The sequence below is a fragment of the Polyodon spathula genome, chromosome 16, assembly GCF_017654505.1.
Source record: "Polyodon spathula isolate WHYD16114869_AA chromosome 16, ASM1765450v1, whole genome shotgun sequence".
In the NCBI taxonomy this organism is placed as follows: Eukaryota; Metazoa; Chordata; class Actinopteri; order Acipenseriformes; family Polyodontidae; genus Polyodon; species Polyodon spathula.
The window spans coordinates 7,699,646-7,714,306 of NC_054549.1; the positions used below are offsets into that span (position 1 = coordinate 7,699,646).

At 40.4% G+C, this 14,661-nt stretch overlaps 3 protein-coding genes across 5 annotated transcripts; 2 read left to right on the forward strand and 1 right to left on the reverse strand.

Annotated features, from left to right (window-relative positions):
- Positions 1-555: 555 nt before the first annotated feature.
- Positions 556-11,017, reverse strand: LOC121329252 (UPF0688 protein C1orf174-like). 3 transcript variants are annotated; one of them, XM_041274749.1, is made up of 5 exons: positions 10,915-11,014; positions 10,273-10,353; positions 9,409-9,783; positions 8,646-8,784; positions 556-1,680 (listed from the first exon to the last, which is right to left on the reverse strand). In XM_041274749.1, the coding sequence occupies exons 1-5, from the start codon at positions 10,927-10,929 to the stop codon at positions 1,640-1,642; spliced, it is 651 nt and encodes a 216-aa protein (XP_041130683.1). In that variant the 5' UTR covers positions 10,930-11,014; the 3' UTR covers positions 556-1,639. The 3 variants fall into 3 exon arrangements, with proteins under 3 accessions (XP_041130683.1, XP_041130682.1, XP_041130684.1); XM_041274748.1 differs by lacking the exon at positions 556-1,680 and adding an exon at positions 7,660-8,430; XM_041274750.1 differs by lacking the exons at positions 556-1,680; positions 10,273-10,353 and adding an exon at positions 7,660-8,430 and having other exon boundaries at positions 10,915-11,017.
- Positions 3,316-7,516, forward strand: dffb (DNA fragmentation factor, beta polypeptide (caspase-activated DNase)). Its single transcript, XM_041274747.1, has 7 exons — positions 3,316-3,479; positions 4,347-4,473; positions 4,898-5,086; positions 5,385-5,464; positions 5,798-5,971; positions 6,384-6,484; positions 6,883-7,516. Exons 1-7 carry the CDS (start codon positions 3,357-3,359, stop codon positions 7,085-7,087), a joined length of 999 nt encoding a protein of 332 aa, XP_041130681.1. The 5' UTR covers positions 3,316-3,356; the 3' UTR covers positions 7,088-7,516.
- Positions 11,018-12,421: 1,404 nt separating the features above from the next.
- Positions 12,422-14,661, forward strand: LOC121328487 (UDP-GlcNAc:betaGal beta-1,3-N-acetylglucosaminyltransferase 7-like). Its single transcript, XM_041273172.1, has one exon. It carries the CDS (start codon positions 12,986-12,988, stop codon positions 14,240-14,242), a length of 1,257 nt encoding a protein of 418 aa, XP_041129106.1. The 5' UTR covers positions 12,422-12,985; the 3' UTR covers positions 14,243-14,661.

Genomic DNA, 14,661 nt, shown 5'->3' on the forward strand with positions numbered 1-14,661 from the left:
GGGGGGGGGGGGGGGGGGGGGGGGGGTGGGGGGGGGGGGGGGTGGTTTTTTCCCACAGCGCCCACTCCCATCAACTGTTGCTATGGTAATAAACGCTGCTTTTTTTCCCCCCCTTGGGCATCGCTTTAGTATATTACAATGTCTGTAGTCTGTTTTAATGTGGCTTCCATTAATCTATTTATTTCAATTACACAGATTCTCTGTTTCATTGAAATCCTAATATAATGTTGTTGATCAATGCGAATAACAGTGCAACATTCTTCCAATATAAATAATCCATAGTACTCTATTGGTTTAGTACTCGAACTGTACTGTAATTTAGAATATTTAAATTTAAGAAAATGCCAACTGCAAAGGCTGAAAACAATTTATTAAACGTTGTCAATGGTTTTAAAGCAATGCATTACAAAAAAAACACAAAAGATGTTCAATATTTCTGGACATTCAGAACAGAATTGTGGGAGTCTGGAACCAACTCTCCAGTAATGTTGTTGAAGTCGTCACCCTGGGATCCTTCAAGAAGCTGCTTGATGAGATTCTGGGATCAATAAGCTACTGACAACCAAACAAGCAAGATGGGCCGAATGGCCTCCTCTCGTTTGTAAACTTTCTTATGTTCTTCTTCTATGTTATCAAAGCAGAAATGGTCCAATGTAAGTAGAAAAAAGCGCATTAGCAAGCAGATTATTCTGCATTTCAGGTATAAATGAAGTTGTGTAAAATGTCAGTTCATACTGTATATCAAGCTAATTTTCCGAAAACAGAAAGAACTGCACTGTAATGAGCAATAGCTTGGAACACACTTTTACACGTACAAATAATGGTATTGTATTACACATCTAAAAAAAAAAAAAGATGCTGCTTTTACAAAGAACCTAAGAAAATATCTGTGGTTGAACTTCCTATAGGTGAGAGACCAAGGTGGTCTCTAGTACAGGGGAAATTTACTTGGTACCATTTAAATGCACCGGTACATTGTTTATGCAGGCTACAATAACATGTTTTTCTATTTTATTTTTTACATCGTAATCTCTACTTGGCTTTGTTCTCCGTACAACAGTGATGTTGAACAAGTTCCTGCTTTTAAACAGGTCTCCACGTAGGTGCTGAGCCCTGCAGATCTCCTTCGCTTTGTCATCACGCGCATATATAAAGGTGTTCATATTGCGGTCGGTAAGATGTCTGTGTCGCATCATTTGATTCCAGAACCTGTCATCTCCATTGGTGCTCGGATCAACAAGATGCTTGTTTTTGAAGTCCTTAAAGGATTGCCGCGGATGTGGTTTCTTTCCCAGTACTCTACAACTGCAGCTGTAGGCATTGAGAATGCGGTGAGAATCCGATCCCAGGTCTGTGTAGGTGCCCTTAGTAAACACGTGGCAGGTCTGCTGAGATGAGGCGATGTTGCTGCTGAGCCAAACGTTGAGGAGACAACCCTCTCTCACCATGACAGCGGAGATATGCAGGCCTAGTTCACGGGCCTGCAGGTGGTTCTCCTGCCCGTCCGATAGGGTGAGGTTCAGAGCACAGGCAGGGATGGAGAGCAGGGCACAGGGCTTCTGGTTTGGCACTGAGCGTGAGACGAGGGCTAGACAGGGAGGAGGGAGTCCAGCAGACTCAGCTAGCAAGGCAAGAAAAATCAGCAGCAGCTTCTGCATTTTCTTCTCTCTGATGGTCTCTCTACAAAACAAAATAAACAAAAATATATACTTCTGTATACACAACCAGACAGCTTCTACCAAAAAATACAAGTAAATTAGTTTTTTATATGTTTACTTGCAACTCAGAAGCACATAAGCAGAGCATAGTAGCAGCATGCAGTTTAAACAACTTGCAATGGCAACAAGTGTACTCCTTAGACTACTAGGGTAGTAAATGCTGGTGAGCTTAGACATATCAAACTGCTTAATAACTTTGGTACCAGTAAGTCTTAAACCTCCTGACTGGTTTTAGTCATGCCGTCTAAGTACAGGGATACAGAGATGAACTGCGTTGCAGCCCATCTGTCTAAACTGAACTAATATCTAGAGTATAAGACCCCGTTAAAAGGTTCAAGCAGACAATTTCAGCACAACTGAAGTCCCTGCTATGTTTCAAACCTATGTAGAACTGTAGCAGCCCAGTACTGGTTTTGTAGCATGTCTGCCACCTTCCACACAAGATCTTACAGACCTCATGTCCCGAACACCCGGATTCAATACAAACAGCATTTTGAATTGTGATTGTTACCTGGCTGATGAGCTCTTAGCAACGCATCTGAGAGTGGAGAGATGATTTGGTAACCGCTAGCACTCTTTTTATACCGGTAACTATACAGCACATGGAAATACTGTCATGTGATTGGATAACCACATTTTTAAGCAGAATTTTGTAGAGACCACCTTGGTCTCTCACCTATAGGAAGTTCAACCACAGATATTTTCTTAGGTTCTTTGTAAAAGCAGCATCTTTTTTTTTTTTTAGATGTGTAATACAATACCATTATTTGTACGTGTAAAAGTGTGTTCCAAGCTATTGCTCATTACAGTGCAGTTCTTTCTGTTTTCGGAAAATTAGCTTTTGCTTTTGTAAGCTGAATTGTTGTGTTATGTAAAGAGCTAGTGAGTGCTGGGTTATATGAAACCAAGGCAACAAGGAGAATGGTCACTATTTCCCCTTTCATTCACTGTTCTAGATGTCTTGGCAGTTATGCATCTGTTATTCACATAATAAAAACAGGGAACTTTTTTTTTTTTTGACATGATGCGTTCTTCAGTGTAGAATGCACCACCTATGGGCTTCCAACAGGAGAGCGTGTGTCTGGGTCACTTTACTATGCTTTCCTGAGGGTGCAACATATTGCTAATCGAACAACATCAGCACTGCATTATTTGAAAGGGGTGATTTCAGCTCATGTTAAAAACCACACGGGTGAGTAACTACCAGTAAATGCGCTATTGCCTGTGCGCAGCTTGGTCACCATTAAAACCACAGGAAATGGAAAAAAAGCTGATATTTTAACTTCGTCATTTCTGTGGATGGACTATCTATCTATCTATCTAATGAGTCACCTGATGAAAATTCCAGAAACTGCTGGTGAGCTGTTGAGCTGCATATACAGATTATATTCAAGATTATATACATATAAACAAAAATGACGATTTAATTACTCAAAGCAGATTTAAAAATTCTAGCCCACTTAGTAGTTATAGAACAGCATCTTCTATAATGGAACAATGTTATCGTTGTATCCAGCAGGTGGCGCTCACCGCCAGTGACTGAACATCATCTTCCAAGAAAAGCAGTGAGCATGCGTAGTTCAAACTCATCCCGCCAGTAAGAGGAAGTGTGTGTTGTTGTTGTCGTTCGTTTTTGAAATGTTCGGATTTTTTAAGAAGCCTAAGCTTGTCAAACTCCGGAGTCTCGATAACAACCAGAAATATGGAATAGCAGCAGCAAGCATGAAAGAGCTTCTTAAGAAAGGATGCAAAACATTGCAGGTGCAAATGAACGTGCAGCCTTTTCCATTGTGTTCGCATAGACAACGGTATTGTGTTGTACCAGCTGTTGGGTTTTTCACTTAAAATAAATAAATACAACCGACTGCAGACTGAATTGAAAATAAAACATTAACTGTTTTTTTATAGGTGGTTTTGTTTTGTTACAAAAAAAAAAAAAAAAAAAAAACAGCATGCGTGCCAGAGATGTATTGCAGTTTGCTAACTAATTAGAATTCTAAACGGTTAAGTTCGAGCAATGTATTTTAACTCAGGTTCTGATAACGCAATGAATTACAATTCACGGGTGATCTTTATTCGACACGGAAACATTAGTCAAGTATACTGCAGTGCTGTCAAATGCTTTCTTATGATAACAGAATAAGACAGCGCCCCCTGGTGTAGGTTTTGTTACATAGCAACAACTGTAGCTAAACTTCCAAACAAGAGGCCATTCCCGTACACAAATATAATATAGCACCGTTATAAAACTCTATAGTTTCTTATACTATGCTGTTGTATGCACTGCTGTTTACTGTAGGAAACTATAGTGTTTCTGGGCAGTAATATAGTTTGCATCATATGGCCAGGGCTTACAATATGGCAGATGAAGGTGCACTCTGTGTTAAACTTTCAATGTTTGCGGACTGGTACCATATACAACGTGACACCTAATGTATCAATTTTGCCCTGATTGTAAATTAAGTACATTGATAGCTTTATGTTAAATTGAGGTGGTTACCTGAAACATATCTATTGTTAGACTTTAATGTAACTTGTGTTCAGAAAGTTTCAGAATGGGTTTTGTTAAAAAAAAAAAAAAAAAAAAAAAAAAAAAAAATGTAATAATTATTATTATTTTTAAAACAGCTCCGCCCTGCTGGTTGCCGTGTGTGTTTGTACGAAGATGGAACTGAAGTTACTGAAGACTATTTCCGCAATCTCCATGACAACACAGAACTAATCTTACTCACCAAGGGGCAGGAGTGGAATGGCGGTATGTTAGCAGTTACTTTTCTACAGTAGAACCCCTGTTATCCAACCTTGGTTCGATAGGGCAAGTCACAGTGACAGCGGTAAGCTGATGTGTCAGTTGTTATGCATTCAGCACCTGGATCACAGAAGGATTCATGGATATGCTAAACTAAAACTGCACTGCACCTTTAACTAAACAGATGAGGTGATAGGGACAGGAACAGTTGCCTCACAGTTTGGGAACCCCCGCTGTAGATTAATGTTCCCTGTTTGCACAGCACTGGCCAACATTAAACTTGTTTCATAGTTGCCACACTTGCATGCTTAGTGCTGATATGTTAAGTGGCTTGTGACACTCTGCCCTGTCTTGTGAATTCATCTACTTCTAATAGTCATGTGCTATTGTTATAATGGCTTGTTTTTTTCTTCATGTTGGTGTCCTGCAGATATCTGGGATGTAAGCCTTTTATTAGGCGCTTCCAGCACACACACGGACCTCCTCATTGAGTCAGCAAAGAGCCTCCTGTCTGATGAAAATGCACCAAAGAGACGTAAGATACTGCAGGAATTAATTCACAACCTGAGCGACAATGCAGAGGCTGAGAACAGAGAGGACGACAAAGACTGGTTTGAAGGTAACAATGCAGCCAAGCAGTCCAAGTTCAGTGTACTGCGTCGCTTCCTTTAAAACACGCAGGTTCATTTCATTTTATAGCCTTCGCTGGAATGCTAGCAAGCAAAGCTTTTATATCTGTTCTCAAAATAGATGCTTAACACCAATAACAGTGAATTTGCTGTAATAATCCATGCAGATTATAAATGGTTCATTTGCAGCTGAGAAAGTTTGGTGTTTTTCAGCAGAAGCACTTTTCTGCTTTCAAAATAAGTATGCTGTTACTCCACCCACTTACATTTTCTGCATTGTTCTTGCAGGTATTAACTCCAGGTTTAAGACTAAATCAGCTTACATGAAATACAACGGTGAAAGCAGAGTGCGTGGCTACTTGAAGGAGGTAACTGACAAGAGGAATGGGTGGCTTTATTCTTTCGTTAAAAAGGGTCACTTTTACCTTTCAGCAATTTAGCATATATAAGCAAGTGAGGTGTAGTTGTTGTTTTAATATTAAGTTGCACTAGCTTCCATACAAAACGTAAGCCATCTGATTTGGAGCAAGACCAAAGCACAGCAGGTTTTTACAGGTATGAGAACACGTTTCTGAATGATGACCGTTTTAATCAAAGGAAAAAGGGACACCTGCAATGTGGGTCTGGATTATTGTAGAATAGTGATTTAAAAATAGCACCGTATACAACAAGATAAACCCGGTTTGGTTTGGTTTCTTTAGGTTGAAGACTATACTGGGAGCATTAAAAGTCCCAAGGTGCAGGGCGAATACCAGAAGATTGTGGCTACCATGGTCAAACAGCTGAAAACCGTGAAGTACAATGGCTGTTATTTTGACAGGAGAGAAAAGGGAGACAACAGACTGTGCACCCCGGAGGGCTGGTTTTCCTGTCAGGTGTGTGTACAAAGATACAGCACTTAGTGTATTGAATTTAATAAAGATAAGGAAAAGGTGAAGGAGTGCGGTAAGATCTCTTGAGCTACTTTTCCTCATTTTCATCTTAACAGAACTTCCTGGATGAGTTACGAGCTGGGATAAATCTACACCTGATAAGATTAATCTGGAAACGAAGCAGCTACTTTCTAAAAAACTGAAAATGAAGCGCAAATGACTTGTTTGTAAAAAACTAAAGTCAAGTGCGTGTCTGTACCGCAGTTGCTTGAGTGAGATTACTTTCAAATGTTCAGTTTCTGTATAATAAAAGCATTCTTTAAATCTTATGTGTGGTGGAAACCTGTCAGGTGTAATGGTGTTTAATTGGTGTGTGATGCCTTTGCTATGATAATTGAAGATTATTCTGTTACAGGGTGCATTTGATGCAGACAAGTGCCCGTCTCTTCACTCTATTAATCCCTATGGAAACCGTGAGAGCAGAATCCTCTTCAGCACCTGGAACCTTGACCACAGGTATCTTTCTATTATTGTACTGTTCCTTATTCAAGTTATCATCTGCTTTTGGTAGTTCAACACTCACTAACTCATCTGCTGAGATCAGTGAATGTGTATTGCACACGCACATCAATGAGTAGCCAAATGACTTCATAATGACCCTGTGTGTGTGTGATGTATCTCATCGGGTATCTCAAGAATAGGCTGCTTTAAGAATAAGCTGTACAAGCATCAATAAAGCTGCTCATTATGGGATGGTTAATAAATGATTCATGGTTGCATTTGATTTTAATAACATGAAGTGGAAACTTGTAAATACCCTTTGAAAAGATTCTAGGTAAGGGAACCGGGACTAGCTTGTACCTGCTTTGACATTTCTATCAGGCTGTAATAGGGAGATTTGTTTTTTATTTCAGGATTGAGAAGAAGCGTACAATCATTCCTGCCCTGGCAAAAGCAGTGCAAAATCAAAACGGCAGAGAAATCAACTGGGAGTATTTCTACAGCTTACTGTTTACCAGGGAGAACCTCAAACTTGTGCACATCGCTTGCCACAAGAAAACCTTTCACAATCTGGAGTGCGATGGGAGCAAAGTGTATAGTAAAAGAAAACGCTGTTGACAGTGAACGAGCGAAGTGTGAAACCAAAGCCTTTGAGCTGGATTCTCAAGGAAATGCACACACATAAGAAACCAGTGAAGTTATGCAGGCTTGTCGTTGAACCCTACAAGCAAATCTTAGGGATACACATTATTTTAAAGTATTGTTTAAAGTGATTTTTATAGTTTTCATTTTTAAAAACAAAATGGCCTCAAAGTATGTTATCAATAACGAAACAATAACCCAGTTTGCATGCAGTAGATAAACATTTAAAAAAAAAATAAAAAAAATTGTGTACCAATGCCGACTGATCATGTAAAATTATATTTCTATTACTTTTTATAAAATTAATTTACGTTTAGATATTTTTCATTGAGTTTTTAAATGAACTCTAACAGAGCAAAGGACAAGCTCACAAGCTGATGAAATAAACAGAGCTTCAAATACTAACATCAGTAAAGTTTTTTTTTGGTAGGCAAGTGTGGAGACTGTCATTTTGTTCATTTTATTCACTTAAAAGTAACTGTATCCCACTTATTATAAAACCAGAATGCACTATAAATGCTTTCATTTTAATAGAAAACATTAATATATCCAGGAGAAAGGAAAAAACAACACAACGTGCATGGTTGAAACAAAAACCACTGATAGACAATAAAGCTAAAGATCACTCCATCTGAACTGAGTGCTTATTCACAGCTCAAGAACAAAGTTTCCAAATAAAGGGAACAAACTTTTCAGAAGTACAGTTTTGCAGTTCTTACCAATACCTGATACAACAGTTAACACATTTTTAAAATGTGAATATTATTAACAATACCCTTCATTTCAGGTGCAAAGCATGTTCTTTTTATACCAATCCAACACACTTAGATTTATTGAATAGTGTTATGCTAACAATCACTTCATTCGAAATGATTCAATAAACATGTAACAATGTAACAGTAAAGAAGCTACAACTGCAGTAGACAAAGCATGGCCCTCTCCTTAGAATGGTAATGGCATGGTGAGAGATATAAAAGTAGTACCTGACAATATTTTTAATACAGTCATTGGTTTAAAACCGTTTGGTTTAGTGCAAGCTTATTAAATAGGAAAGGCCTGTCCGCTGTTAGAAAAAAAAAAATAACCCATCTGGTTTTGGCTTCTGTTACTTATCTCCTTCATATTAAAAAGACCAGTATACAGTATAACATCATCTGACCTCCACGAACAATCGCTTGGGATTCTTGCCTGCGCAGAAGGAATGTAGTCACTGAATGGAAATGCAGTTAGGCACTTCTGACAAGGGGCTGCTTTTTCTTCCCCCCCTCCCAGAGATCAAAAGAGTCCGTTTTTCCTGGTTTTCGTTTGTTGCAAGACACCTGTGCAATGCATAAAAATTGTAATCAATACAGATCTTTAAGAACTGGCCCTGCAAATAAAAATGAGAAGCTGCAAGAAGTCAATATTTGAAACAGGTTAACCTCAACGGTGGCTGCTTTCATTTCGCATGGTTCAGGTGTTTTCAGAACCATCAGGAACTGTTAGTATTAGGTGACACAATTTAACAGAAGCTGCTAGAGCACAGACTGAATACCATTTTGCTGACGTGCTTCTAGGAGGCTGTCTTCATCGTCGTCGTCATCATCATCGTCGTCGTCTTTGGCTATGAAGTGTAACTTTCTGTATTCTCGTCTGCTCATCGGCACAGCAGCTGGAGCCTTCGCAGGATAGTCCTGAACACAGAGAAATAACTATGATTATTCCTTTCTTAGCAGACACCCTTATCCAGGGCAACTTACAAAGTATCACATCACAGATAATAGCAGTTCTAAAATTCAATAAAATCAGAGTTAATTCCATAGAGAGCAAGTAGTAAGTACGATAAATGGATAAGAACGGTTTCAAATAAGAGCAATTACAAACAAAAATCGCGAATACGGTTACCTTTAGGAGTAAAATCAAGTACAAGACACAAAAAGTATAATTGTGATTGAGAGCAGTAGCAGAATACAGCAGTGTGGAGCAGTTAGGTGCAAGCACTGATACAGATGGGTGCCATACAGTCGAGAGCTGTGAGGGTTACAGATTTTGAACAAGTTAAGTGACAAAAAGCAAGGGGGTTCACAATTCATTATCTGAAGTTTTCCTATAGCACTACATGGTGCTGGCATTTGCCAATATGAATAGACTTTGGCTGATCTGAGACTAAATTACAATATGTAATGTAGGCTGCTGAAGAACAGCTCCTGGAATCAAGTGAAAGCACCCAACACAGAGACTGACCAAGTAAAGTAATGAAGGGTGGATCTGTCCAGAAGCAAGTACGGGTAGACTTGAACAAGTTCCCTCAATCTTACCTGTACAAGTTCGATGTTCCCAAAGAACTGGTCCACAGGCATTGGTTGGTTGCTGTCTTCATCGATAAAGATGCTGTTATCCAACTGGAATTCAACTCTGGGAACCGACTGGGCATCCTGAATGCTGCCATTCTTTGCAGCCATTTCTAATCGGAGGCAGCCCTCACTAATCTCGCTAGTGTCTGGGTGGGAGGGCTTGTTCTTCCCGGTTTCTGTTGTGCACTGCTCCCCATGTTTCCCCAGGCTGTCTCTCTCCGCATTGCCATCTCCATTTTCAAGTGGTTTCCCAGCAGAGAGATGATCCACAGTCTCAGCCAGGTCTTCACATTTCTGCTGTTTCGAAGAACGCTGGGAAACAGCCTTCTTGAGAGAACTCTGGGGAAATAAACCAATACAACATCCGTTCATTGTTTCATAGAGCCTGTACCTTGCCTTGTATACAAGCTCTCATTCCCAAACCAATGGTCACATCTCTCAGGGAGGCAACGTGGCCCACATCACAGTTCCAGTCAAGACACCAAAATGCCAGGTCCTGTTTGGAAACGCCACACCTCAGTACAGCTAAAACAAGGCATGTACAACAGCAAAGGAGCTTAGCAGAGCCCAAAGCAGCAAATAACTATTAACACGATGCAGCTGGACTTCCACTGACAAAAAACAAGAGATGCAGCCAGTGTACTTGCAAATCCCACATGATGCGCAAACATGGGCTTGCACCCCATTCTGCTTTAGCAGCAAGTTAGAATACAGTAAAAGCTCTGATATTAGTCTCATCCCTGTTTTAGTAAACCTAATGGGAGCCGCTTCTTTAGGGTTTTAATAAAATACGTTTTAAAAAATCTTCAAGAGCATCCATTTGCTGACCTCGTATGTAGAATTGGCTTCGGAGTGGAGCACGCTGGTTTTTCTCTTCAGATGTTCTGAGCTGCGCACTTCACGTACAGCCTGGAGCAGCGAGAGAGCGGATGAACTTTCAGTTTACAAATACATTGGACACATGCAGACCGTGAACCGCGTCTGTTAATGTACTTCGGGAACAAAGTATCGCTTAAGAGTAAACTTCTGAAGAAAACTAAGCGGATTAAAGCAACATTTTCAGCGGTATTTTGTTATCATACTGTTCGATCTCTCCCTGTGACCCCACTCATACACAGTCGACACGACCGCGTTATTAAGCATCTGTATACTTTAATCAACTTTTCCACTAGCTATGCGGAATATATATGTTAATCAACGCGATAATAAGAGTGTGACCACATAGGAATTACAATCAGCGATCAAGGACATTACTAACTCATGCAAGCACGCATTTTTAAATAACACGGCAAGGTGAAAATATAGTTTGGAACAGGAGACAGCAACCCAAATTATTATTTCAGTGCGTAACGCAGAACAGTTTACATCAGGGTTTTTTTGTTGGTTTTGTTTTTTTAAACTTTCTTTTTATTTTTTTTACAATAATAATCACAAAATATTTAAATGTTGTTTATTGGTTACGTTACTTACCTGTTTACGCCTCATGTCCAAATAAAGGTATATATCACATTGGATATGTAGGGAACACAAAACAAATATACACACAACTTCTTGGATCCTAAAGTGAAACCAATGGCGAGGCAGAAACGCGGTTAGTTAAATGACGTATTTGTTACTAAGACAAGCCCCGCCCCTGGTTACGTAGCCATGGTGCGGGTCACCGGGATCCATATTTGTGCGTGGCATGAACTGGGACCTGTTTGCCTGTGTATAGAATAGAGTTTATCCCAGTGTGCAATCAGCTTTGCATTTCATCGCTGTGCTTTGTTGAAAGCCGTGATCTGACTGCAGCAACTAAAATCAGTTATATTATTATTATTATTATTATTATTATTAAGATACGAAAAACGTCAAAGGTGTTGCCGTCAGGCTAAAGATTAAAAACATATAGCATTTAAGATCTAATGGTTGATGCTTCTGCAATTGTATGCAATACCACGTGGTGGTGGTCCTGAGCTGGTGTTTCTGTAGGGTGCATATTTTCCAGACAGCTGACGCTTCCTTCCCAGCACCTGCAATACCTCAGCAGTGATTGCTTGACAGTGGAGAATTGCTTTGGATCGTGTCTCAAACAAAGTTCTTACTGCTCACAGTTGCCATCTGCTTATATATATTGCAAAATGAGATAGTGACGTGAGTTTACATTGTTTTAAAGCCCATACGTGAAAGGGAATTACACATGTTTTATACTTTCCCTATATATATATATATATATATATATATATGTCTGCACATCTATATATATATATATATATATATATATGTGTGTGGTACAGTACAGTAAATAGAGAAACTGAGATTGTTGTAGTTTTGCCGTGGTATGCTCATACAGTCAATCAGTCATGCATTGCTTTGGAAATCAAGCAACATTTAAGGATACCGATAACATCCCTGAAGGCACTGCCCTACAGACAGAGCACTCCTCCGTCGTGTTGCTCTGCCTTCAGTTTAACGGGATGGTAAAGCATGTGTGAAGGGGGACATCAACTGGGAAAGAAGCAAGGAAGCGTGAGCGACTCCAATAAAGGAAAAGGGTGAGCAACGAGGAATACTTTCAAGTGTTTAAGGAAAGCAGAGAGGGGCTGTGCTCTATCAAATATAACACACACACACACACACGTAACTCAACCATCTCGCATCATCTAGTTTTGCTTTATCTTAATGAGCCGTGATTTGGTTTTAGTTGTTATTGATGTAACACAGGTGTCATAATTCACTAATCTACTAAGCGATGTACAGATCCCAAAGAACGAATGAAAGCATCAAGTCTCTGATGATCTTATAACAGATGCACCGGTGTAACATTTCTTAAGTTAAATAGCCACACAGCTATGACCAAAAGTTCTGCATCGCCTACAAAATTTTAGGACTGATACATCATTTAAAAATAAACAAATAAATAAATAATAATAACATTTAAAAAAGAGCGATGCGTGCTGCTGGAGTTTCACAACGGTTTCTTTATTTTGCAGCCAGTGAAAGAAGAGAAGCCAATGAAGTGCTTCCAAGAGGGCTGATGGTCCGGGGTGGAGAGTTTAAAAAAAAACGCGCAGATGAGCGACCAGGCAGCAGAGATGAATGAGAAAGGAAACAGTCGGATCTAGCTGCGAAAAGGAGAGCGATAAACATGGTGTAGCTGCAGAAAAAAAGAGAAAAGGCAAACATAAAGTGAACAAGGTGGACGCTGTCCTGTCGGAGCGGGGTTTTTTTTTTTGGAAGTTATTTGAAACCCAAGCCAGTGGCAAAGAACAAGCAGACCGTTTTCAAGTGGGGTGCTTTACCTACCCGCATGCACAAAGATGTGAGTTTTGAAGAACTATTTATTTATTAACTACAACTCCCTTTCCTTGTATCTACTGGAATACGTATCGCAATGGTTGCATTTAGTTGCTTTTGGAAAACTTAACCTGTTCACGTTGTAGACGAGAAAAACAAACAAACAATGGAAATCTTCAATTCTATACAACTCTGGCTGGTGTGGATTCATGTGAAGCAGCTGTAATATAGCCTTATTTATTTATTTATTCTTGATCTTTAAGACATGGAGTATTTCTTTAGACGAAAGAGGGTTTTAAAAACTCTTCTGAGTTTGTCTCTGCTGTTTGCAACATTGGTAGTGTTTCACAAATTCAAGCTGGTTGATGAGCGAGCTAAGGACAGTATGCTGTCAGTGAGGACGCATGAGGCTCCAGGGTGGTTTCAGCTGGAAAACGACTTTTACCCAAGCGACACGATCCTCAAAGGAGGTTTAAGCAAGAACAGCTCGCCCCCCGCACTCACACACCGTTCAGAGGGGGCTAATCTGACCGCCGTATCGAACGCGACGGCCACCGAGTGGGATATCAAAGCGGTCAATTGCACCGAGAACTCGGAGCTGAAGAAAATGGATTGGTTTATACGCCTGGACCCGAGGTTTCACCAGTTTGTTCTGTACAGGCACTGCAAATACTTCCCAATGCTCATAAACCACCCCGAGAAGTGCAGTGGCGACGTGCACCTGCTGATGGTGGTGAAGTCCGTCATTGAACAGCACGACAGGAGGGAAGCGGTGAGGGAGACGTGGGGCAAGGGGCAAGAGATAAACGGAAAGACAATCCGGACTTTGTTTCTGCTGGGGAGTCCCTCGGCGGGGAAGGACTCCAAGAACCTGCAGAAACTCGTTGAGTACGAGGACAGAATATACGGAGACATCCTGCAGTGGGATTTCATGGACACGTTCTTTAACCTCACCCTCAAGGAGGTGAACTTTCTCAAGTGGTTCGATATTTATTGTCCCCGGGTGCAGTTCATCTTCAAAGGAGACGACGATGTCTTTGTGAACACAAATAATCTTTTGGAGCTTCTAGGTTTTAGGAAGGAAGACCCGAAGGCGGGCGGCTTGTTTGTGGGAGACACTATTTCAAAAGCCGTCCCTATTCGTAACCGCCAGAGTAAGTACTTCATACCCAAAGAGCTTTATGATAATCCCTACCCTCCCTATGTCGGTGGGGGCGGATTTCTCATGGCTTCTGGACTGGCCAGGAAATTATTTGCCGTGTCTGACAACACCGAGCTATTCCCCATAGATGACGTGTTTCTGGGCATGTGTCTCCAAAAAGCTGGTCATGCTCCAGAAACGCACCCAGGGTTCAAGACCTTTGGGATAATGAAACGCAGCGCCAGCCCCATGAACAACGACCCCTGCTTCTATAGAAACCTACTGGTGATCCACAAGCTGAGTCCTGAAGAGCTTCTTAATATGTGGAAGGTTGTCCTTAATGAAGATTTAATCTGTTCCAAAAGGATTATACTGCACTGAATCCAATGCACAGTGTAACTGTGGAACATGGTCAACACGGGGGGACCCGGGACCCTCAACTTTGCCAATGACCTTATGCATAAAAAGCATCTCCTGTCCGGTTTGTATTGTGCAAGCTTGAGTATATACCGTATACGTCTTAGAAACCTGTTCGGTACAAGCAGTACAAACCTCGTGCAATCTTGAAAAACAGCCCATTATAAAGGTCTATCCCAATGTTTACCGTTTGCAGAAATAAAACAGTAAACACTATTGTTAAAAAATATATATATATATATATGTTTTTGAAGTATATTCTATGAAATGGTTAAGTATGGAAACCGCACTTTTATGAAATTGAAACTGCGGACAGCACCCACGTTGATTTCATTCCAGAATACTGTTATGTTTGTATGTCTGTACAAGTGAACCACCCGCAA

Bases quoted from the DNA above. Each gene is read 5' to 3' on its own strand.
- dffb (XM_041274747.1), top strand. From the start codon at position 3,357: ATGTTCGGATTTTTTAAGAAGCCTAAGCTTGTCAAACTCCGGAGTCTC. The intron at 3,480-4,346 runs GTGCAAATGAAC...TTTTTAAAACAG, and splicing joins AAGGATGCAAAACATTGCAG to CTCCGCCCTGCTGGTTGCCG. The intron at 5,087-5,384 runs GTAACAATGCAG...TTGTTCTTGCAG, and splicing joins CGACAAAGACTGGTTTGAAG to GTATTAACTCCAGGTTTAAG.
- LOC121329252 (XM_041274748.1), bottom strand. The intron at 9,784-10,272 runs GTCAGCAAATGG...TTATTTCCCCAG, and splicing joins AAGCCAATTCTACATACGAG to AGTTCTCTCAAGAAGGCTGT. The intron at 8,431-8,645 runs GTATTCAGTCTG...TGCATTGCACAG, and splicing joins AGAAGCACGTCAGCAAAATG to GTGTCTTGCAACAAACGAAA.
- LOC121328487 (XM_041273172.1), top strand. From the start codon at position 12,986: ATGGAGTATTTCTTTAGACGAAAGAGGGTTTTAAAAACTCTTCTGAGT.